The 24468-nt window shown below is 42.8% G+C and overlaps 1 protein-coding gene across 4 annotated transcripts in view; it reads left to right on the top strand.

Moving 5' to 3' along the window:
• Positions 1–24468, top strand: part of si:zfos-2326c3.2 (mitogen-activated protein kinase kinase kinase kinase 4) — a 310274-nt gene that overhangs the window by 214312 nt on the left and 71494 nt on the right. For all 4 annotated transcript variants that reach the window (XM_043705152.1, XM_043705150.1, XM_043705151.1 and 1 more), the window contains exons 18-20: positions 11375–11466; positions 13492–13640; positions 15839–15938. In XM_043705152.1, coding sequence (XP_043561087.1) covers positions 11375–11466; positions 13492–13640; positions 15839–15938 — 341 coding nt within the window. The remainder of the gene's footprint in view (positions 1–11374; positions 11467–13491; positions 13641–15838; positions 15939–24468) is intronic.

Genomic DNA, 24468 nt, shown 5'->3' with positions numbered 1-24468 from the left:
CTCATCCAAACTACTGTCATTAACCCGCTCATGCAAACCACTGTCATTAACGCACTCATCTAAACCACTGTCATTAACCTCCTCATCCAAACCACTGTCATTATCGCACTCATCTAAACCACTGTCATTAACCTCCTCATCCAAACCACTGTCATTATCGCACTCATCTAAACCACTGTCATTAACCTCCTCATCCAAACCACTGTCATTATCGCACTCATCTAAACCACTGTCATTAACCTCCTCATCCAAACCACTGTCATTATCGCACTCATCTAAACCACTGTCATTAACCTCCTCATCCAAACCACTGTCATTATCGCACTCATCTAAACCACTGTCATTAACCTCCTCATCCAAACCACTGTCATTATCGCACTCATCTAAACCACTGTCATTAAACCCCTCATCCAAACCACTGTCAATAATGCACTCATCCAAACCACTGTTATTAATCCGCTCATCCAAACCACTGTCATTAACCCCCTCATCCGAACCGCTGTCATTAACCCGCATATCCAAACCGCTGTCATTAACCCACTCATCCAAACTACTGTCATTAACCCGCTCATCCAAACTACTGTCATTAACCCGCTCATCCAAACCACTGTCATTAACGCACTCATCTAAACCACTGTCATTAACCTCCTCATCCAAACCACTGTCATTATCGCACTCATCTAAACCACTGTCATTAACCCCCTCATCCAAACCACTGTCATTAACACACTCATCCAAACCACTGTCATTAACCCCCTCATCTAAACCACTGTCAGTAACCCGCTCATCCAAACTACTGTCATTAACCCCCTCATCCAAACCACCTTCATTAACACACTCACACTGTCATCAACGCACTCATCCAAACAGAAATCATCCTTAGCACAATCACATAATTGCTGCGGTTAATTGCTTTACCTTTATTTTGTGGGTGTTCACTCAATGTTTTCCCTACCCTCATATCCTCGCTTCTGGCCCTCAGCTCATTCACCCGAGCGTAAAAACCAACATTGTATGAAATTGGAAGCATCATCATCTCCCACCATGATAATGCCGATGGATACCCCAGGACAACATGTGTTGCATTCAACGCAATGTAGATTAGCGATAGCAAAAGGCCACATAAATATCTTTGCAGCACTCTAGAATGTGAGAGTTGGAAAAGAGATATTTACAGAAGATTGGATAGACAAGGGTGAAACTAGCTGATACCAATCCTGTTCTGCAAGGGTGTTGCGTGCTGAACGACATGCTGTCTCAGTGGTTAGCACTGCTGTCTCACCGCACTCATCCAGGTTCGATTACCCACTCAGTCGAGTCCACGTGGAGTTTGCTTGTTCTCCTCATGTCTGCATTTTCTCCGGGCACTCAGGTTTCCTCCCACAGTCCAAAGATGTGCAGGTTAGGTGAATTGACCGTGTGTTAAATTGTCCGTCATGTTCAGGGGTATGCAGGTTAGGTGGGTTGACCATGGGAGGTGCAGAGTTACAGAAATGGGGTGGGTCTGGGTGGGATGTTCTTCGGAGAGTCAGTATGGACTCAATTGGCCAAATGGCTTGCTTCCACAGGATAGGGATTCTGAGAGTGAGCATGGTGACTGAGGAGTCAACCATGTCAAAGGTCACAGACAGTTCAAGAAGAGTAATGATTGGTATTCTATCACAGCCGCAGAAGTAGTCATTTATGCCTGTAATTAAGGCAATTTCAGTGAAGTTGTACAGCAAAAATCTGACTGAAGAGGGTTAACCTTGGCATTGCAGGAAGGGTAGGCATGGTTTTGGAAGGGAACTGCATATTCTCGGATTTTGGAGAATAAAGGGAAGTTGGAATTGGGGCAGTAGTTTCCCACAATAAGGAAGTTAAGGGTGGTTTGTTTTAAAGAGGTAGGTGAATGACAGTTGTTTTGAGTGGGACAATACCAGAGGAGAGGAAACTGACCACGAGCAAGAAAGTCAGCACTTCACATTGATGGAGCCATAGTAGGCCAAGATGTGAGCTAGAGTTGTTTTGAAAATCCAATGTAAGTTATAAGTTTAAGATGAAAGAATGGGTGAAGCTTTGAGACATGCTCTGGAGTGAAATTTGCATGTATGATAAAATGGACTCAGTCAGGAAATGAGTGTCTAGATTTGGAAACAGAGGGCAACTGAGGCAGTTTTGAAAACCACTGGACACACAACTGGGGTCCTCCAATCAATAACAGAGAGCTGGGGAGATGATGAAAGTCAACTTCGGGTTGATAGTGTGGAACTGAGTCAGGGTTTCTGTAATTGGAAATTCTCTCCAATGGATCTGATGCTTCATGAATGGGGAGCTGGAGGAAAGTGCAACAACAAAGATCAGCTGTTGTCCTACTGACCACATGTTGTGGCCTTTGTGAGTTACAAACTGACCCCATTCAGAAAGCACTGAACACAAATCAAGCGAAACAATAACCAGCAGGTCCTCCTCTCCCTGCTCCTAATTACTGATTATTAAGCTGTTACTGAGGGAATAACTAACCAATAAACAAACTGCTACAGCCCTGAAAAGAGTTCCATTAATAGCCACTACTTACTTCAGAGATCCAATGATACCACCAAAGTCTCATTGATTTTGATTCAGTTGACCAATCGTTAGTTCTGAACCAGTTTCAAGAGCCTTGCTGTCTGTTTGTGACTCTGTGCATTTCTGTGCGAGTTGTTCAAAGTACATTATATTAATTTTCTGAACCTTTTATCTACTGGGCTCCCTAACAACCTCAGTTACACATGCCTGCAGTTTGAAAAAAGGATTGCTCCCAATTTGTTGTGATCTGACAAAAATAATTTTATACTATGAAGGTGGCCCTTGTCGTGCACTCTGACCAACACAATTTATCTTTCAAACTTACCTCGAGTGTTGTTGTCATGTTCTGTGAACCCCTCGTGACCTGTGGTATAGAAACAGGGAACTGCATTGCGAACAATTTAATAACAAAATGTTTAATCATTGTGCTATCACAAGCTGAACTGGGATTAACCCCAGTTGTTAAAGAACTGTATCGCATTTTGGTAATTCGGAATGTGAGCATGCTAATTACAGCCTTGGGGACCACATTCAGCCTTCCCAAGAATGTGGGACTTGTTCATTCCCTGTAAAATTCTCAAAGCTATTTAACATAACAAGCAAAACCGCATTGAGTGAGATTATAATGGTGTTATCTGGGATAGTTCCAACTGAACCTTTCTATGGCAAATACAAAGTGTGATTTCCCCACTATTTCACAATTGCTTCAGAATTTGCATTCTTCACTCTTTCACATCCCATTCTTGCTTGCTTATCAAGTGGGTGTAGTGTCCCCTGTTTATAAATGCATACCTGATCTAAAGAGAGAGAGAACTTCTTCACCATTAATTGTCTAAAACATCAGCCTTATGAAGAATTAGTTTGGTTTAGGGAATGAAGTGGAATTTCACAGCAAGAAAATAAATCCTTTGCCCAGTTGGTCCACATTACTTATATATGCAGCAATGCCCAGTAATCTCACCTAATCAATTCATCCTTTCATTCCTTTCGCAGTCATGCACCAGATCCAGCAAGAACCATTGCCCTTTGAAGTTCAATGGCATTATCACTACTGAATCCCCGACTATTAATGTTCTGGGGCTTACCATTGACCACAAACTGGACTAGCCAGTTAGATACAGTGGCTACAAGAGCAAGTCAGAGTCTATAAATTCTACAGTGAGCATCTCACCCCCTGACTCCCCCAAAATCTAACCATTATCTACAAGGCACAAGTCAGGAATATGATGGAATACTCCCCACTTGCCTGGATGGGTGCAGCCCCTACAATACTCAGGAAGCTCAACACCATCCAGGACAAAGCAGCCCCTTGACTGGCACCACATCCATCGCACTCAATTTGCACTCTATTTACTATCAACACAGTATGTACCATCTATGAGTCAGTCAGAGGCAGGAAACAAGAGGTTGACTAATGTTTTTGCAAATGGAAAACAGTATCTAGTTGTGTTTCACAGACCTCAATGTTTATGATACATATTAATATTTTACACTAATCTGTGGGAGGTAGATGGCACTAATTTTGGCCATACAGTTGATTATGAAGTGGATAGCTGTTGACTTGGTTGAGAGGATGGAAATGTAGCAAATGGGATTCTGGAAAGTGAACATTATGCAACTGGGGAGGGCAAACAGACAATGGAATACACAATATGTGAGAGAGCATTGAGAGGAAGTTACAGACCTTGGAGTACATGTCCATAGTTCTCTGAAGGTGGCAGGACAGGTAAATAAAGTAATAAAGAATGTATGTGGGATTCATTGAGTATAAAAGCAGAAGTAGAATGCTGGAACAATATAAGATATTGTTTGCTTGGCCACAGCTAGAGTTTTGAGTACGTTGAGTCACCAAATTACAGGAAGGACAAACTGCTCTGAAAAGATTGCCAAGGCTTGAAATTTGCAGCTGTGAGGAAAGAATGGTTAGGCTAGGGCTGTTTACCTCAGAACAGACGAAGCTGAGGGTAACTTAATCAAGATGTGCAAAATAACAAGGTGTTCAGAAGGAGTGAACAGGGAAGACGTCTCTCAGGGGTCTGTGCCCCCTAAAAATGCAGAGGTCCACTACCCAGGGAGACAGATTTAAGGTGGCTGGTAGATGGATTAGAGGAACAGGAAAAAGTTCATTTCAAGCTGAGGATGGTGGGTGTCTGGAATTTGCTGCTGCGTTTGATGGCTGAGGCAGAAATCCTTAATTAATTTAAAAAGTGACCTGGATCTTCACCTGAAGTCCTGTAAGGTGAAGCACAGGAGCTGGAAAGTGAGGGTAGAGCAGGCTGTTGGTTTACTTGACTAATGCAGACACAATGCATTGAATGTTCTTTTTCTCTGCCATAACTGTTCTATTGTTCTGCCGTACAATCGCACAAGATAGGGACTGAAGAGCCTGCTTTCATCATTAATGAAGTGAAGAACAGAAAATGGAGTGAGAAAAGTCACTCTACACTATCAAAAGTCTTATTCAATAAAACATATTTAATGAAAATGGGAAAGTTCAATCCCATTCTCATAGAGTCTTAGAGATGTACAACATGGAAACAGACCCTTCGGTCCAACCCGTCCATGCCGACCAGATATCCCAACCCAATCTAGTCCCACCTGCCAGCACCTGGTCCATATCCCTCCAAACCCTTCCCATTCATATACCCATCCAAATGCCTCTTAAATGTTACAATTGTACCAGCCTCCACCACATCCTCTGGCAGCTCATTCCATACACGTACCACACTTTGCGTGAAAAAGTTGCCCCTTAGGTCTCTTTTATATCTTTCCCCTCTCACCCAACGAAATGCTGATTTCCTGTAATTAATCCACACTTGCCCGAGTGCATGTTAATTTTGACGGACTATCATTTCTAAAAGCATGAAAAAGCCAGAAAAGCTCAGCAGGTCTGGCAGGATCTATGGAGAGAAATCAGAGTTAACGTTTCAGGTCCACTGACCTTTCCTTAGAACTGATTGTAACTATCAGGAACTATCGTTTCTTGTGCCGGAGATAGGGTAGGGAGAGGGGATGAGGAGCAAATGAAAGGTGGAGATAGAGCTCAGAGAGAGAGAAGAACCTAAGGGTTCAGGTACATAATTCTTTGAAGTTTGTGTCACATTTAGGTAGGTGGTTAAAAAGGTGCTTGGTACATTTGCCTTCATTGCTCAGTGCTTTGAGTATAGAAGTTAGGAGGTCTTGTTGAGGTTGTACAGGACATTGGTGAGGCCCTTTCTGGTATACTGTGTCCGGTTCTGTTCACCCAGTTATAGGAAGCATATTATCAAGTTGGACAGGGTTCGGAAGAGATTTATGGGGATGTTGCCAGGTATAGAAGATTGAGTGACAAAGAAAGGCTAGATAGGCTGTGACTTCTTTTCACTGGAGCGTAGAAGATTGAGAGGAGACCTGATAGAAGTTTATCAATCATGAGAGGTATAGATGGAGTTAATGGTAGTTGTCTTTTCCGAAGGATGAGGGTTTTCAAGAATAGGGGGTACATTTTTAAGGGGCGAGGAAAAAGATTTTTAAAAAAGTGAAAATCTTTTACATAGAGGGTGATTCACATGTGGAATGAACTTCCTGAGGAAGTGGTGGCTGTGGGTACAATTACAACATTTAAATATAATTAGATAAATTCATGAATAGAAAAGATTTGGAGGGTTACAGGCGAGGAGCAGGCAGGTGCGACTAGGTTACAGAGGAACCTTGATTATCCGAGCAACTCGGGCGGGCAGTATTTTATTTGGATAATCGATTATTGAAATAATCAATTTCACCTTAAACAAGGGAAGCCATACTGCTGTAATGCTTTACTCCACCGAAGAGTTTGTTTAAATCTATAATTTTGATGAGTGTGCTATTTCAACAATTTAGTCTTTGCATTCTGCAAATTGGCAGGTTAAACTGAGAAGGACTAAACCCTTACTATCACATAAATATATGAAATCCTAGCATTAAACAAGGTCCCGAACAGCTTCTACAATCACAAGAGCATTTGTCAGTTTTTGTTGAACTCTGTGTCGAGGTAGAAAGACAGAAACACCACCTCGCTCTTTGTTTACTTTCACTGCCATTTGTTTCATGAACAGCCTGGTAAAGTGACATGAATAAAGCAGTTACTTTTGCAAAGGGCTGTGTATCCAACCCTTACGTTAAAAAAAAAATCCAGTCGCTGATGCATGAGGTGCTTGTGTTTTTGTTTTTGCCAGCGTTTTCACATGTCCTTCAGTACAGGTAATCTGAACTCACATACCTCTTTGATGTAACATTTTTATGGGACTGTGAGATCTTATTTGGATAATCTGGAATTTGGATAATTGCCATTTGGATAATTAAGGTTCCTCTGTAGTTGGGATTATGTTCGACTGAAGGGTTTGTTTCCGTGTTGTATGACTCTATAACAGTTGGGCATACAAAGGAGTAGATAATGATCAGTCTTGGAGGATGAATAACTGCAAATGGGGATTGTTAGTGGCTAGCAATAAGTTTTGTATAATAGCAGACCAATGCCTTCTATATTGTCATCTAAATCATTTATATAAATGACAAACAAAAGAAGACCCAGAGCCGATCTCTGTGGAACACTGTTAGTCACAGGTCTTCATTCCAAAAGCCAACCCTCCAACAATGCTGTCTGTATCCTGCCATTCCTGAAGAAGGGCTTATGCCCGAAACGTTCCCTGGATGCTGCCTGACCTGCTGCGCTTTTCCAGCAACACATTTTCAGCTCTGATCTCCAGCATCTGCAGACATCACTTTCTCCTGCCATTAAGCCAATTTGGTATCCAATTGGTAAGCTCACCCTGAATCCCATGTGATCTAACATTACTCATTAGTCTACCATGTGGAACCTTGCCAAAGACTTTACTAAGATCCAAGTAAACAATGTCTACTGCTCTGCCCTCATCAATCATTTTGCTTACTTCCTCAAAAAACTCAATGAAGTTTGTGAGACATGATTTCCCTCACACAAAACCATGCTGACTATCCCCAAACATGCCTTACCTCTTCAAATGTACATAAATCCTATCTTTCAGAATCATCTCCAACAACCTACGCACCACTGAAGTCAGACTCACAGGTCTACAGTTCCCAGGCTTCTCCTTACATCCCTATTCAAAACAAGGGAACAAGATTAGCCATCCTCCTGTCATCTGGCACCTCACTCGTATTTACAGATGATGCGAATAGTTCTGAAAGGGGCCTGCAATTTCTTTCCAAGCTTTCTGGGCGGCACGGTGCCTCAGTGATTAGCACTGCTGCCTCACACCATCAGGGACCTGGGTTCAATTCCTGCCTCGGGCGACTGTCTGTGTGGAGTTTGCACATTCTCCCTGTGTCTGCTTGGGTTTCCTCCGGGTGCTCCAATTTCCTCCCATTCAAAGATGTGCAGGTCAGGTGAACTGGCCATGCTAAATTGCCCATAGTGTTAGATGCATTAGTCAAGGGTAAATATAGGATAGGGGCATGGGGCTGGGTGGGTTACTCTTTGGAGGGTCAGTGTGGACTTGTTGGGCCGAAGGGCCTGCTTCCATACTGTAGGGAATATAATCTAATCTTCCCATAATATCCTGGTTTTTAGCTGTTTTCTTTCGGCCAATTAAGATTTCTTTGTCCTGGGTCTTCTCTACAGCATTTTTTCCATACTCAAATATGGGAGGATTTCCCTTTTTTTGCCCTGCTACACAGGGGTAACAAGGGGAAATTTTCTTGATTCCTCATAATGCAATAACTCTTAGGCGCTGGCTGGCACATACAGAGTGCTCAGTCTCATGCTTCCATTTCAATGATGTTTTGAACTCTTGTCATTATTTCTCCCTTTGAAGAATACACATTAAATATTTTTAAACTTTGAAACATAATTCAAAGAGAATGACTTGTTGTCGAGCAGGTGTCATGAGTTCCTTCTTTTCTTTAAAGTCAGGCGAAGTCACAGTCCAGTCAGTTTGAAGTTTCTTTGACATGTTCGGCATTACATTACACTTGTCCCTCTCTCCCTGGCTCTATATGTGTTTGTATATCCGTTTCCCCTTTTCTCTCTCTTACTCTCTCTAAACAGCCAGTTAATTGACATCTGCAACCACTTTTGGCTATATCAGCCCTCTTTAAAAAAGCACATTTTGGATTTGCAAATTAAAAATGTCCACATTATCCAGAGTTCTGACAATTATTGGAACAATGTGGCACTTTTTCAATGCCTTCTGGAAATCGAAATCCTTTTACATATTCCTTGCATTTGTCTATATTTAGCCTGCTTCATACTTGTGCTCACAACCTGTTATCTAACTTACACCTACCCATTCTGCTTCATATTACTCTCCATCTCTTTCAACAATCAGGGAGCTCTGGCTTTGCTTACCTGAACCTTGCTCCTGCTTAGGAGTAACCTAACTGTTCCCAAAATATCTCCTTCTTCACAGGAACCCATTACAATTTTACCTGCCAATCAAATTACATAAGCCAAGTCTTTTCTCACCCTGCTAAAATCGCCATTCCTTTTAGTATTTCTCTTCTAAATTACCATTGTGGGCGGCACGGTGGTACAGTGGTTCCATCAGGGAGCTCTGGCTATGCTTACCTGAACCTTGCTCCTGCTTAGGAGTAATCTAACTGTTCCCAAAATATCTCCTTCTTCACAGGAACCCATTGTTCCATTACAGTTTTACCTGCCAATCAAATTACATAAGCCAAGTCTTTTCTCACCCTGCTAAAATCGCCATTCCTTTTAGTATTTCTCTTCTAAATTACTCCTTGTCCATTTCTGTAGCCAACTTAAACCTAACAATACAAAGGTCACTCTTCCCTAAATGTTGTCTGCCTATCTTTATCTGCTTAGAACATAAGAGCATAAAAAATAGGAGCAGGAATAGACCCATCGAACCTGCTCTGCCATTCAATAAGATCAACGCTGATTTTTTTCATGGACTCAGATCTACTTACCCATAACTCTTGATTCCCTCATTATTCAAAAGTCTATCTTTGCCTTAAAAAACTTGACCCAGCTTATTTCCGAGATCCAAATCTATCAATGCCTCCTCATTGGGCTGAAATTTATTGATCAATATAATTCTCTCAAACATGCTTGTAAAAAAAGCCCTTTACTTTATTACCATTATCCACTTTATATTAGAATAATTATAGTTCCTCCATTACGTTAACACTGTCTTTCACTTCTCTATAATCTTTGTAGATTTACTCCTCTGTGCCTTTCCCACTAGTTGGTGATTCATAAAACATCTCAAATAGTGCAATAATATCTCTATTACATCTAAATTCAAATCAGATAGATTCTGTTTCTGACCCCTCCTCCCAATAGGATGTCCTCTCTCTCTGGCATTGTGATATTCTCCTCACCAAACCTCCCCTCTTTCTTTCCTTTTTTATCTTTCCTGAAGCCCCTGTATCCAGGAATACTCAGTACCCAGCCCTGCCTTAATTTGATGCAGGTCTTTGTTATCATCATGGCTTTATGCTCCCTGTGTTTATCATCCCTGAAGCTTACTGGGCCCCATTCCTCAGGTTGTGGTTACCTATGGTTACACTAATTTACCACTTTTGGCTATATCAAATCTTTTTTAAAAAAACACATTTTGGAAATTCAAGTTAAAAATGTCCACATTACTTCAGAGTTCTGACTACTGCATTCCCCCTTGTGCTGGTCCCAACTTTGTTTCTCCTTTCTCCTGCATGCAGTTTCCAATTGCAGTTCCCAAGTTTGTTTAAACGCTCACCAGAGCTAAGACACAGCCGGTCAATACAGTTGGCCTCAGCTCTGTTGAGATGTAACTATCGGATCTATCAGAACCACCTCCTCAGATCCAGAATCAATGTTCCAGGGATCCAAAAACCTCCCTCTTGCACCGTATTGCCAGCCACATGTTATATCTGTTCTAACCTCATATTTCCACTTACACAAGCACATGGATGAAATGAGGAATCACAGCGATGCATTTATCAAATCTCTGCAGTCACCATCGTGAGCTACAATTCCTAAATCCCAGTCATTAATCCAAAGTGTCTCAGCAAAACAGTCAATCCCATTAACTTGTGCTAACAAATCCAATGTTCTTTAAGTCAAAGCTCACCAATATGCTATAAAACTCACTGATGGAGCAACATATTCGAAATTCGAAACAAAATAGGGTGGTCTGGGGCAAAAGCTAACCATACCTGTTTGTTACTGGTTTTGAAAGGGATTCTGTTGATGAGATTGCCCTGCTAACTTTGCTTCCATTGGTGCTGCTTTTATTTTGCATCAGTATGTTGCTACAAGACTTTTCATTTATTGCCATTCCACTTACTTTCTCTGGAGCACTGCAATCTGTATAGCATGATGGCTTCCGTTTTCACAAAAATCTAATGTTTTCTACAGGAAACCGAAATAATTAATGATATTATTTTAATTATTCGAACAGGCTGAAATATTTCCACAGAGGCCGGTATCCCATCACAAAGTCAGTCTTAATTTATACCTGCATATTACTTGGCACTGGTCCAGCTCCCTGAGAACCAGCTCTCAGGCGCTCCTGTTTATATCTGTCAGCCAGGGCTCCCTGATTGGACCAGATTAACAGCCCCAATCAGGGAACTTATATTCTTTGAGGTCCGCCTGGCTGACCTTGTTACAGTTAGGAGCAAATTTAGCACATTGGAGCATTTCTGCATATATTATGTTTGTCAACCCCAAACATCTAGAATGAGATAGGAATTGTTCTGTTATTGCAGTTCTGTTTCTGCTGTTGACCTAAATTGCCATGATCAGTTGGGACAGCCTCACTCTGATAGAATTGTCAAAATTCCACATGGACTGCTGTTGTTGATTCCCGTTCTTCTTGATTTGCAGCACCTTTACTCAACTCCTCCAGCCAAAGTGACAAGCAACTTAACAGACGATGTGAAGAGAAACGGAGTTACCCACTATCGAGGAACTATACTGTGAGTCATCTCATGTTGGCATTTAACACAGAAATGTATCTCCGATCTTGTCAGCCATTGTGCCTTGTTCAAACTACATCAGCATATATTTCTCCAACAGTCAATATCTGATAGATTCTAAATATTCAGTAGATTCTATATATCTATCTTTTCTACTTAACATTGTTCTGTTGGCAGAGAAGGTACTGTAGACCCCTCATAACCTGCTCAAACATTCAATTAGATCATGATTGATTTGTACCCTAGCTTAATCTAACTGCCTTTGTTTTCCACATCCCCAAAATCCTCACTCACACTCCCCCCATCCCCCAAAAAATAGCGTTTTCAGTCCTGCAGGTTTCATCCAACCTGCCCTCAACATTTATTTGGAGGAATATTATCACAGTCCTTAGTGCGAAAAGCAGCTTTTTGTTTAATAATTTCATCCAAAACTGACTCACCCCCACCCCCGAATCAGATTCAGTCATGCGAAAGAATATTACAGGTAATCACTTTAAAGACCCCAGTCAGTCACTCCCAAGCTTCTACTCAATGGACCAAGCCAAGTGTATCCAAGTTGGCTTTATAATTGAGCCACTTAATCTCTGCTGTTGTTCTAATCAAACCATTCAGAACTATCTCTGAAGGGAATGGAATTTCATGTTGGAATCTGTCAGTTCAGCCCACCTACCTCAGGAGAAAGGCAAAGTTTTCAAGCCAAGGTTCCAAGTATATGCTGAAGTCGGGCTGGAGGTGACAACAGCAGCTGTTCATGCCAAGGGTCAGAGACGAAAATAACTGCAGCTGCTGGAATCCAAGGTAGACAAGCAGGAGGCTGGTAGAACACAGCAAGCCAGGCAGCATCAGGAGGTGGAGAAGTCAACATTTCAGGTGTAACTCTGCCAAGGTTATAGGTCAACCCTGATTCACCAGATCTTTGTCCTGGTTGTTTTATTTAATATTACCCCCTATGTTCCTGACCCCCTCACCAACAATCCACTCCCTGTGACACATCCATGATATCCTATAACATTCCATTCGCCATCATTGCCAAAGACCTTAATATCTTCGTGCCAATTCATAGCACTATGGTCAGAATACACCTGAAACAGAGCCAAATAACCCTAATTTAACAATGCCAAGGACAGGGGAGTTTAAAAACATATACCTGCCAGGCATTAAAGTATCAATAACAGACATTACAAGCACTTGATACTTCTATATTTCTACAGGAAACCGAAATAATTAATGATATTATTTTAATTATTTGAACAGGCTGAAATACTTCCACAGAGACCGGGATAATAAAAACATTGAGCCATAGAAAAATAGATCTCAGTGAAATATCTGTCAATTAAGCAACGTTTTTCCTTATATGCATTTGTTTCAAAAGGATGCTGGAGGTTTGTGGTGTTCAGCCAAGCCCCAACATATCTATTTTCCCTTAGTTTATTCAAGATTAACAGATTGTGAACAAATATAACATGGAAATAGTGGGTGAAGGGATGTAAGGAAGGCAAAGGGGTCTGCCAGGGTGGGGGGCACAAGTGATTGAATAACAAAAAGGATGATGGTGCAAGGTAAAAGGAGATGGTAATAAGACCAGTAAAGAATAAAAAGGAGACGCGCACACAGGTGATGTAAATGGTTACAATAGAATTGGGGAGAAAAAAGACTGGAATTACTGGCAATGTGGAGATTCCCATAGCAAGGTGACATGGCAGAATCAATCCCAGAGGTATGGGAGCACCGACCAACTGTGAGTTATCAATAAGGAGACATGGTTAAATGGGATAGAAACCACTTTTGAGGACATTTGGATTTCCAAATGGATGAAGATGTGAGTGATCTCCCAACTCTGCAGCCAAAATCTGACATTGATTCCATCTGAGGTCTGAAGAAGAGTCATCAGACCCGAAATGTTAACTCTGATTTCTCTTCACAGATGCCGCCAGACCTGCTGAGCTTCTCCAGCAACTTCTGTTTTTGTTACTGGGTTAATAAAGTTGTTTCAAGGCCTAAAGTGACATGTTTCTGAATTAATAGGAGGGGATTACACCAGCCAGGGGGAAGACTGGGAGTGGCCCTTTTGGAAAGGCAATAGAATATTCCTCATCGAGTGACGAAATTGGTAGTACAGATGAAGAGGATGATCTGAACTCTAACAGTGCAGCCCCTCTCCCGGTCAGATCAAGGTATGTAACCATCATTGGTTTTGGGTTCAAAAGTTAAGGCGTTAAGCTGGACTCCATCCCTGAGCACATAATATAGGCTATCCCTGCAGTTCAAAACCCGTCTGATGCGATAGTATCAGAGATAACTTCATCCAATAGGAAGAACTTGCACAGACCTGGAGAAAGACCAAAGGGAGAAAGTTGAATCATCTTTTAAAGAAGTTGGTGTGGGAAGAGTGGGCCAAAAGATCTCTTACTGTGCTGTCTGTTCTATAATCCACCTTATTATCATTGATTGGTGAGCCCCATCCCTCCGAAAGCAGGATATCCTCAGGAAAATTGTTATCCCCTGACAGTACCATCCCGAAAAACTGTTTAACTGATCACAAAATCGGAATCAAAATGGGGTTTAATCAAACCAAGCCCATAGACAAAACTTGTTTGGTAAAATTTCATCACACAGAACAAAGATGCACAATGTGTCTCCGGACTCACACTCAAACTCTGAATTCAGCATAAACCCTGTCAGCAATCAGACAGGAGGAGACAGAAACATACTGAACTCAGACAGCAAACCGTAGAACTGCACTATGCCAAATCCCCAAACTGATGCCCACTGGTGCATTAGCAGTCCTGAAAGTAATTATAAATTGTATTTTTCAGCTCTTTGGTCGACCCTGAATGATTAAGCAACAGTGCTTTTTTTTCAAAAAAAATGTTATCTGAGTTTTAGTGTTGTTTTATTTGTCAGATCCTACAGTTTATGACCATTAGCATGAGCTACGGTGACCTTTAGTGAGGAAAAAATTACAGTTCCCATTAGATTTAATTTTACATCAGACTATATTATTCCCCCCACGATGTAAGTTTAATGATGTGCATCAAAAAACATTTTTTCTAAGTTTTCTTTTTTTTTAGCTTGTACTTCCATTTAAATGCTTAACAAGTCCCCTTTGCTTGCAGATTTGATGAATCCCTGTGGAGACAAAATGTTCGCTGTCAGGCCAATTTTATGAAACCAAAAAAAACCCTTTGAATTTGAACCTTTTCCACAGTCAAGCACAGAATTCTGCTGCCTGAGAAATCACTTCCCCAATTAACTGTTCCTGAACTGCACTGCACACTCTTTGTTCAGATTGGCATGAATGGAAAGACTGGGTGGCATAGTGGCTTAGTGGTTAGCACTGCTGCTTCACAGTGCCAGGGATCCAGATTCAATTCCAGTGTTGGGTGACTGTGTGAAGCTTGCATCTTCTCCCTGTGCCTGTGAGGGTTTCCTCCTGGCACTCTGGTTTCCTCCCACAGTCCAAAGGTGTGCCCGTTAGGTGGGTCGGCCATGCTAAATTGCTTTGTAGTGTGCAGGTTAGATGGTTGAGTTGTGGGAAATATAGGGTTGCTGTTCTGAAGGTCATCACAGATGCAATGGACTGAATGGCCTCTTTCTGCACTGTAGGAATTCTGTGTTGTTCATTTCAGCATCTTCTTCAAAGTACTTGTAACAATGATCACTCAGATGTTGAGAGGGAATTATTTAATGCTGATGTTATTTGGCACTTGTGCTTTGAAAGTTTTCTTTCTGTCTTGAAATCCTCAACATTAGGGTAAGAGCTTTGGGAAGGGATTGGCAACTCTAGTTGGTCACATTGGCTGTAAAATGAGTGGTGGAATCAAATTGAATGCAAAATAGAATTGGGTGTACACTCAAAACACATATTTATAGGTCAGAAAAGAAAGAGCAAAGGAGTGGGAGTAATTGGATAGTTTTCAATAAGCTAAATGGCCTCCATTTTGAGAGTAAGTGTGGCTCTATTTTTTCAATACAGAAGAGGGCTATTTGATCAATCAAATCTGGGTCAGCTTCATTGTCTCATGCTGTGCCTATTGTCGTCTTTCATATCCTACTCCAAAAGGTTTACCCAACCGTCCCTGAAAGAAATACACTGGTCTGTGTAACTCAGCAGGATATTGTGTGCTCCAATAGCTGTCACAGCAAGAAGCCAATGGTCCTTTCAGTTAGTTCCTCGCCAGGTAAAATGTTCCAACAGAAACTTTCCAACAGCCTGTTCTATGACTTGACCCATTGCACTTTGATCTTGTAGAGTGAGCATGTGACACGAATGATGGTCATTTCTACTGTCTTTTTGATGGTGACTAACCTTGAGAAAACTGAGGCTTCCTGCAGCTTTTTAAAGATAGTTTTGCTTTCCTTGCTTCCACAGGCAACCAGCCAAGCTAAGTAATGGACAGACAAAGTGTGCAAGTACAAGTGCAGCAGATAGCATTGAGTTGCAGCCTCAAAGCATCTTGAACGAAGAAAAGGTATTATCTTGTTTCACAGAATTAATAAGGCGATTCGGCCCAGTTGGTTTGGGAGGAGGGGAAACAACTCACTGACATGACCTCCTTGAAATGGCTGGGCTGAGCAGACAAGAATTACAGTGACAATATGACCGCAGGGTGGCAGTGTGAGTGGGGAAGGCTGACAAGATTTAACAACCAAAGTGGTTTTACTTCCTGTTTTCCACAGACAATTTTTCCACACTTATTTACACATTTACTTAAGGTTTCTGAGTAAGCTATACTCATGCGGGCTAAGAATGCTGGTGTTACGAATGCACTGCTTCTCCATTTTATCGTACCTTCAAGGATCCAAACAGATCCTTCCAACCCTTTCAACCTCTACCGCCCAGAAGGACGAAGCTAGCAGATACGTAGGGAGACCTACCATCTGTAAGGTGCCCTTCAAGCCACAAACCATCCTGACTTGGAAATGTATCAAAGCTCTTTCACTGTCGCTGGTGTTCACAATTCTGGAGTTCCCTTCCTAACTGCCTTCTGGGTCCATACCCAAGGACTGCAGCCATTCCAGAAGGCCGTTCACTACTGCCTCCTGCAGAACAATCCTGTGAGTGAATAATAAAAGTAGGAGGTTCACTGCAGCAAACAGCACCCTCTACATTTTCTTGAACAAAGTTCTGCCAACCCTCCAGAGTTGCTCTCAGCCTTCAGGACTCGAAGATCATCCTCCTGACACAATCATGAGCAAACCCAGAAAATAAATTATTGTATTTATTTTTTTTCATTTAATTATCTTGTTGCTTCTGCAAGTCCTTCTGTTATTGTTTGTGCTGGGGGTGGGGGAGCTAATGCAAAGATAGCTTGTGATCATGCTTTAGTTAGGATTTTGAGATATGGGTGGACACGCCAATTGGCCTCAGCCACCTTCTGATTTCCTGCAGTCCATTTTTTTAATTGAAATGTACTGATTCACTTTTCAACTGAACCATCCTAACACTGTGCTCTGCTTCCACTCTGCTTCAGGCCCAACGAAAAGCAATTTAAAATGGTACATGCTCAGCAGCCCAGGTCTGTATTTACCAAATTACTCTCCTCAATTGGTTGGGGACATAGATTGCCAGATCAATGGGGAAAGTGCCAGAACTTTGGTTAGGCGGTATTTAGAGTACTGCGTTCAATCCTGGTCGCCACATTACAGGAAGGATGTGGAGGCTTTGGAAAGGATGCAGAAGAGGTTTATCAGGATGCTGGCTGGATTTGAGGATATGAGCTATAAAGAGGGGCTAGAAAATTCTACAGCAGTGGAGGCTGAGGGGTGACTTGATAGAAGTCTATAAAATTACAAGGTGCATAGATAGGGTTGATGGGCAGAATCTTTTCCACAGTGTTGAAATGCCTAATATTAGGGGAGATGCATTGAAGGTAAGAAGGGGAAGTTCAAAGGAAATGTGAAGGCTAAGATTTTTTTTATACAGAGAGCTGTAGGCATCTGCAACGCGCTGCCAGGGTAGTGGTGGAGGCAGATACAATAGGGGTGTTGAAGGGACTTTTGGATAAGAATAAGAATATATTAGATATCGAGTGATATGGACCAAGGGCTGACAGAAGGGATTAGGTTAATTTAGTGTCATGTTCAGCACAACATCATGGGTTGAAGTGCCTGTTCCTGTGCTGTATTGTTCTATGTTCTGGAATACTTTGGAATAATGCTAATAAATTTAAATACCGACACATCATTAGAAATCAATTATAAAGACCATATCTTTATAACTTTTTATGTATTTTCAATTGTGGACTGAAATTAGAAAAGTACTATTTTAAAACCAAGGATTACTGAAGGATAGCTTTTGTTTTAAAGTAAGTAGCATGAAACACATGGTTATTATTGATGCCAGCAGTTGTTAAAGTGTAGTTTGCAGATGAGTTGGAGCTAAAGGGATGTGTACAAATGGAGCTTTGGTCAGCAGCAAGTAGTTGGTCAATCTGTCAAATAGTGACCTGCTATTGATGACAAAGGCCTTCTGCCTGCCAACAACTATTGAAATTGTTCCACAGAGATCGATATGCTGTCGCCAAGTCACCCTTTATATACACATGTATGGTATTTGACACTGATCCAGCTCCCTCAGAGCCAGCTCTCAGAATAAACAGAACCTCAGATTATCCTGTTCTTATCTGTCAGCCAGGGCTCTATGATTGGACCAGAATAACAGCCCCAATCAGGGAACACATATTCTGTGAAGTCCATCTGGCTAATCTCATTACAATTAATACAGCTATGTAAGAAGTACAAAAACACAATTTGCTGGAAAAACCTAGCAGGACAGGCAGAATCTGTGGAGAGAGAAACAGAGTTAATGCTTCAAATTCAGTGACCCTTCTTCTGAACTGATTGCTACTCGGAAAATATGGCATTTGTGCTGATGATAGTGGGAAAGACATTTGTGGATAGGTGGAGTTGGAGCTCAAAGAAAGAAGAAAGAAGGAAAAGGTTTGGCAGATCAAGAATGGGAAGAGGAGAATCTCAATAGGTAATTTTGGAGACAATGAGTAGGTGAAAATGTGTTGGCTGTGCTGAAAGCTGCCCTACTTATAACATGACCAAGGGTGTGAGGGGTGAGTGGTAAACATGGAAGAAGATGTTCATGCTCTAAAATTATAAAACTCAGTATTGAGTCTCGAAAGCTGCATGGTCACCAAGTGGAAAACGACATGTTCTTCCCACTTGAATTGAGCTTTGCTGGAACATTGCAGCAAGTCTGAGACACAGATGTTGGCCAGGGAAACACTGTTGTGTGTTGAAGTGGCAATGAGAAACTTGGAGTCATTCTAGCAGCAGATCAAAAGTGTTATGAAAAGCGTTTGCCCAGTCTGCATTTCATCTCCCCAGTCTGCATTTCATCTCCCAGGTCTGCATTTCATCTCCCCGATCTGCATTTCATCTCCACAGTCTGCATTTCATCTCCCGATATGCATTTCATCTCCCCAGGCTGCATTTCATCTCCACAGTCTGCATTTCATCTCCCCAATATGCATTTCATCTCCCCAGGCTGCATTTCATCTCCCCGATCTTTACCTCCCCAGTCTGCATTTCATCTCCCTGATCTGCATTTCATCTCCACAGTCTGCATTTCATCTCCCCAAACTGCATTTCATCTCCCCAGTCTGCATTTCATCTCCCAGGTCTGCATTTCATCTCCCTGATCTGCATTTCATCTCCACAGTCTGCATTTCAACTCCCCAAACTGCATTTCATCCCCCCAGTCTGCATTTCATCTCCCAGGTCTGCATTTCATCTCCCCGATCTGCACTTCATCTCCCCAGTCTGCATTTAATCTCCCCAGTCTGCATTTCATCTCTGCAGTCTGCATTTAATCTCCCCGATCTGCATTTCATCTCCCCAGGCTGCATTTCATCTCCCCGATCTGCATTTCATCTCCCCGATCTGTATTTCATCTCCCCAGTCTGCATTTCATCTCCCGGTCTGCATTTCATCTCCTCGATCTGCATTTCATCTCCCCGATCTGCATTTCATCTCCCCAGGCTGCATTTCATCTCCCCGAACTGCATTTCATCTCCCCAGTCTGCATTTCATCTCCCCAGTCTGCATTTCATCTCCCCGATCTGCATTTCATCTCCCCAGGCTGTATTTCATCTCCCCGGTCTGCATTTCATCTCCACAGTCTGCATTTCATCTCCCCAGTCTGTATTTCATCTCCCAGGTCTGCATTTCATCTCCCCGATCTGCATTTCATCTCCCCAGTCTGCATTTCATCTCCCCGATCTGCATTTCATCTCCCCAGGCTGCATTTCATCTCCCCGATCTGCATTTCATCTCCCTGATCTGCATTTCATCTCCCAGGTCTGCATTTCATCTCCCCAGTCTGCATTTCATCTCCCCGATCTGCATTTCATCTCCACAGTCTGCATTTCATCTCGCCGAACTGCATTTCACCTCCCCAGTCTGCATTTCATCTCCCCGATCTAGAAGAGACCACGTTGTGAGCAGCGAATGCAAAAGATTAGATTGAGTGAAGTGCTGCTTCACCTGGCAGGTATGTCTGGGGATTTCGACAATGAGAAGGGAGGATGTAAACGGGCATGCGTTGCAGCTTTTGTAATTAAGGGTGTGGCAGGGGTGGTGGTGTTGGAAGTGTAGGAGGAGTAGACCTGTGTGTACCAGAGAGAATGGTCTCTGTGGAAGGCTGACAAGAGAACGGAGGGGAATATGTGTCTGATGGTAGTATCCGGCTGGAGGTAGTGAAAATGACAGCTAATGATCCTATGGATGGGGGTGCGGATGAGGTGGAAAGTGAGGACCGGAGAGACCCTCTTGTTATTATAGAAGGGAAGAGAAGGGGTGAAGCCAGAAGTGCAGGAGATGGGTTGCACACAGCAGACGGCCCTGTTAACCAGGATGGGGGGGGGGTATCCTCAGTTCAGGAAAATGGTGGACACCTCTGGACATCGATGGCAGCAGCACTTACATCCCACAAACAAAGAAAAGAAACATGTGGTTGCAAACATTCCTGAAGGTTACATCACTCAACTGCTTGCTTTTAACTACAATGCATGTCAACCAACTGACCCCTCCCTCCCCCACCTCACCCCCCCCACCCAACCAATTTATCAAAAGGAACACAGATTGGTTGATATCCTGCTGTCTGTTTTCCTGCATTTTTTTCCTGGACTTTAATCTTCAATTCCTGAAGGGTTGGTAACCATCGTGGTGCATATAACACATGTGTACACAATGCCCTGAGGTATATAACATTTCAACATCCCCCAGAGATTGAAGTGTAAGTTCTGAAGTTGCATTAAGTACTGCAGGAAGTGGGACTGAAACATAAATAAGCCATTTAACCTAGTTTTACATGAGGTGACAGACCTTTGTAGTTTAAGGTAGAGGTCAGGAGTTATAAGCATTGAGAAAGGGAACTAAAGGAAATGTTCCCATGAAATGTGGGCATTAAAACATTAATCAGGCAAAATACTCACTTTAAGATAAAAAGATTAGCATTTGTATGGCTCCTTTCGTGACCTCAGGACATGCCCAAGTGTTCTCCAGTCAATTAAATGTAGTGACTGCTGTAATATAGGAAATGCCACAGCCAATATGCACACAACTAACTCCCACAAGCCACAACATGAGAATGTTGTTTCAGTGATGGTGGTAATGGGGGATAAATGTTTGACCTGGACAACAGGGAGATGAGGGAGGTCATCTTTAAAGTCGCCCCATGAGGTCTTTTACGTTCATTTGGAAATGCAGGCAGGTCTTTAGTATCGAGAGTCATAAAGCCATAGAGATGTATAGCATGGAAACAGACCCTTTGGTCTAACTTGTCCATGCTGACCAGATATCCTAAATTTATCATTTGGCAGCATTTGGCCCATATCCCTCTAAACTCTTCCTGTTCATATACCCATTCAGATGCCTTTAAGTGTTGGAATTGTACCTGCCTCCACGACTTCCTCTGGCAGTTCATTCCATACTCACATCCGTCTGCATGAAAAAGTTGCCTCTGAGATCCCTTTCAAATCTTTCTCCCCTCACCCTAAGCCTATGCCCTCTAGTTTTAGACACTCCTACCCTGGGAAATGGACCTTGGCTTTTCACCCTATCCATACCCCTCATGATTTTATAAATGTCGATAAAGTCAACCCTCTGCATTCAATGCTCCAAGGGAGATAGCCCCAGCTGATTTAGCCTCTCCCGATATCTCAAACCCTCCATACCTGGTAACATTCTTGTAATCTTTTCTGCGTCTTTGGACAGCTGGTACATCCAACAATGCAGCTCTTATTTGGGTGGTTTTGGGCGCTATATCAAAGGAAGGATGAGCTGGCATTGGAGGAAGGTCCAAAGGAGGTTTACAAAAATGATCCCGGGATGAAAGACTTGTCATGTGAAGAGCAATTGAGGACTCTGAGTCTGTACTTAGTGGAGTTGGGAAGGACGTGGGGGATCTGATTGCAACTTACAGAACACTGAGAGGCCTGAATAGAGTGGATGTGGAGAAGATGTTTTCACTAGTAGGCGAGACTAGGACCCGAGAGCGTAAGCTCAGAGTGAAGAGATCACCCTTTAGAACTGAAATGAGGAGGAATTTATTTAGCCAGAGGGTGGTGAACCTGTGAAAGTCATTGCTGCAGAAGGCTGTGGAGATCAAGTCATTGAGTGTATTTAAGACAGAGATAGATAGGTTCTTGATTAGTAAGAGGATCAAGGGTTACAGGGAGAAAGCGGGAGAATGGGGTCGAGAAAAGTATCAGCCATGATAGAATGGTGGAGCAAACATGATGGGCCAATGACCTAATCCTGCTCTTTATGGTCTCAGTCATATCTGAAATGTCATTATAGATTCTGGGTAGCTCAGTGGTTAGCACTGCTGGCTCAGAGGCAGGGACCTGAGTTCAATTCCAGCCTCAGGCGACTGCGCGTATGGAGTTTGCATGTTCTCCCCGTGTTTGCGTGGGTTTCCCTTGGGTGATCCGGTTTTCTTCCACAATCCAAAAATGTGCAAGTTAGGTGAATTGGCCATGCTAAATTGGCAATAGTGTTCAGTGCATCAGTCTGGGGCAAACTTAGGGTAGGGGATCTGGGTAGATTAGTGTTCAGCAGGTCGGTGTGGACATGTTGGGCCAAATGACCTGTTTCCATACTGAAGGGAATCTAATCGAGTCAGATAATGGACTAAACCCTCTAAAGTGGGACTTGAACCCATGTCGTTCTCACTGAGTGGTGAGAGCTACAGTTTGCTTATGTAGATTGGAGTAAAATAGTTATTTTTATCCATGGGACTATGCTGGTAGGCCAACATATATGCCCATCCCTAACTCTTCTTGAGATGAAGATGGTAGTGGTGTAGCTCATAGAGATGAGAGGAGAGCCAGTCAATGTGGTTTATTTGGACTTTCTGAAGACTTTCGACAAAATCCCACGTACGAAATTAGTGTATAAAATTAAAGCATGTAGGGGTTAGTGTATTGAGATGGATAGAAAATGGTTTGGCAGACAGGAAATAAAGTGTAGGAATAAATGGTCCCTTTCTGAATGGCAGACAGTGACTATTAGGGTGCCTCAGGGATCAGTGCTCAGACCCCAGCTATTCACAAGACATATTAATGATTTAGATAAGGGAACTAATGTAACCACCTCCAAGTTTGCATATGGCACAAGCTGTATGGGAGGGTGTGCTGTGAGGATGATGCAGAGATGCTTCCATGTAACTTGGTCAGGCTGAGTGAGTGGGCAAATAGCAGACAGAGGTAGTAGAATTTGGAAAAAAGTGAGGTTATCCTTGTTGAGAGCAAAACACAAGATGGCGGGTTATTATCTTAACAGCTATAAATTGAAACAGGGAAGTGTGTAATGAAGCCTGACCTGCCATTGAAAGTAAGCACGCAGGGAGAGCAGGTGGTCATGATGATAACTGGTATATTGGCCTTTATATCAAGAGTTGAAACTTTATTGCTGGAACAGCACAGCAGGTCAGGCAGCATCCAGGGAACAGGAGATTCGACGTTTCGGGCACAGGCCCTTCTTCAGGAATGAGCAGAGAGTGTTCAGCAGGAGAAGATAAAAGGTAGGAAGAAGGGACTTGGAGGAGGGGAGTTGGAAATGTGATAGGTGGAAAGAGGTCAAGGTGAGGGTGATAGGTCGGAGTAGGATGGAGGCGGAGAGGTCAAGAAGAAGACTGCAGGTCAGGAAGGCGGTGCCGGGCTGGAGGGATCCGGCTGAGACAAGGTGGGGGGAGGGGGGATGAAGAAACTGGTGAAGTCCAAGTTCATCCCCTGCGGTTGGAGGGTTCCCATTCGGAAGATAAGACGCTCCTCCTCCGACCGTCGGGTTGTTGTGGTTTGGCGGTGGATGAGTCCAATGACCTGCATATCCTCGGTGGAGTGGGAGGGGGAGTTGAAATGCTGTGCCACAGGTTGGTTGGGCTGGTTCGTCCGGGTGGCCCAGAGGTGCTCTCTGAATCGCTCCGCAAGTAGGCGGCCTGTCTCCCCAATATAGAGGAGGCCACACCGGCTGCAGCGGATGCAGTTTCAACTTTGATCTCCAGCATCTGCAGACCTCACTTTCTCCTTTATAGCAAGAGAATTTGAATACAGGAGCAGAGATGTATTGCTGTAATTGTACAGAGCTTTAGTGTAATTACTCTTTGAATATTGTGTGTTGTTTTGGTCTCCTTATCTGAGGGAGAATGTTCTGGTAATAGAGGGAGTGCAAAGAAGGTTTACAAGACTGGTTGCTGAGATGACAGAACTGACGCATGAGGAGAGTTTGAATTGGTAATGATTAAGTTTGCTGGAGTTCAGAAAAATGAGGATGGATCTCATAGAAACCTACAAAATTCTAACTAGACAGAGTACCAGACAGCATAGATGCAGGAAGGTTGCTCCTAAAGGTGGGGAGTCCAGAACAGGGGTCATAGCCTAAGAATATGGAGTAAACCAATTCAGACCGAGATGAGGAGAAATCGTGGCTATTACGGAGACATGGCTTGTGGCTATTACGGAGACATGGCTAGAACAGGGACAGGAT

Source organism: Chiloscyllium plagiosum, chromosome 15, assembly GCF_004010195.1.
Source record: "Chiloscyllium plagiosum isolate BGI_BamShark_2017 chromosome 15, ASM401019v2, whole genome shotgun sequence".
In the NCBI taxonomy this organism is placed as follows: domain Eukaryota; kingdom Metazoa; phylum Chordata; class Chondrichthyes; order Orectolobiformes; family Hemiscylliidae; genus Chiloscyllium; species Chiloscyllium plagiosum.
The sequence above is the reverse complement of the archived record's forward strand: the minus strand, read 5'-3'. Positions and strand labels throughout refer to the sequence as shown.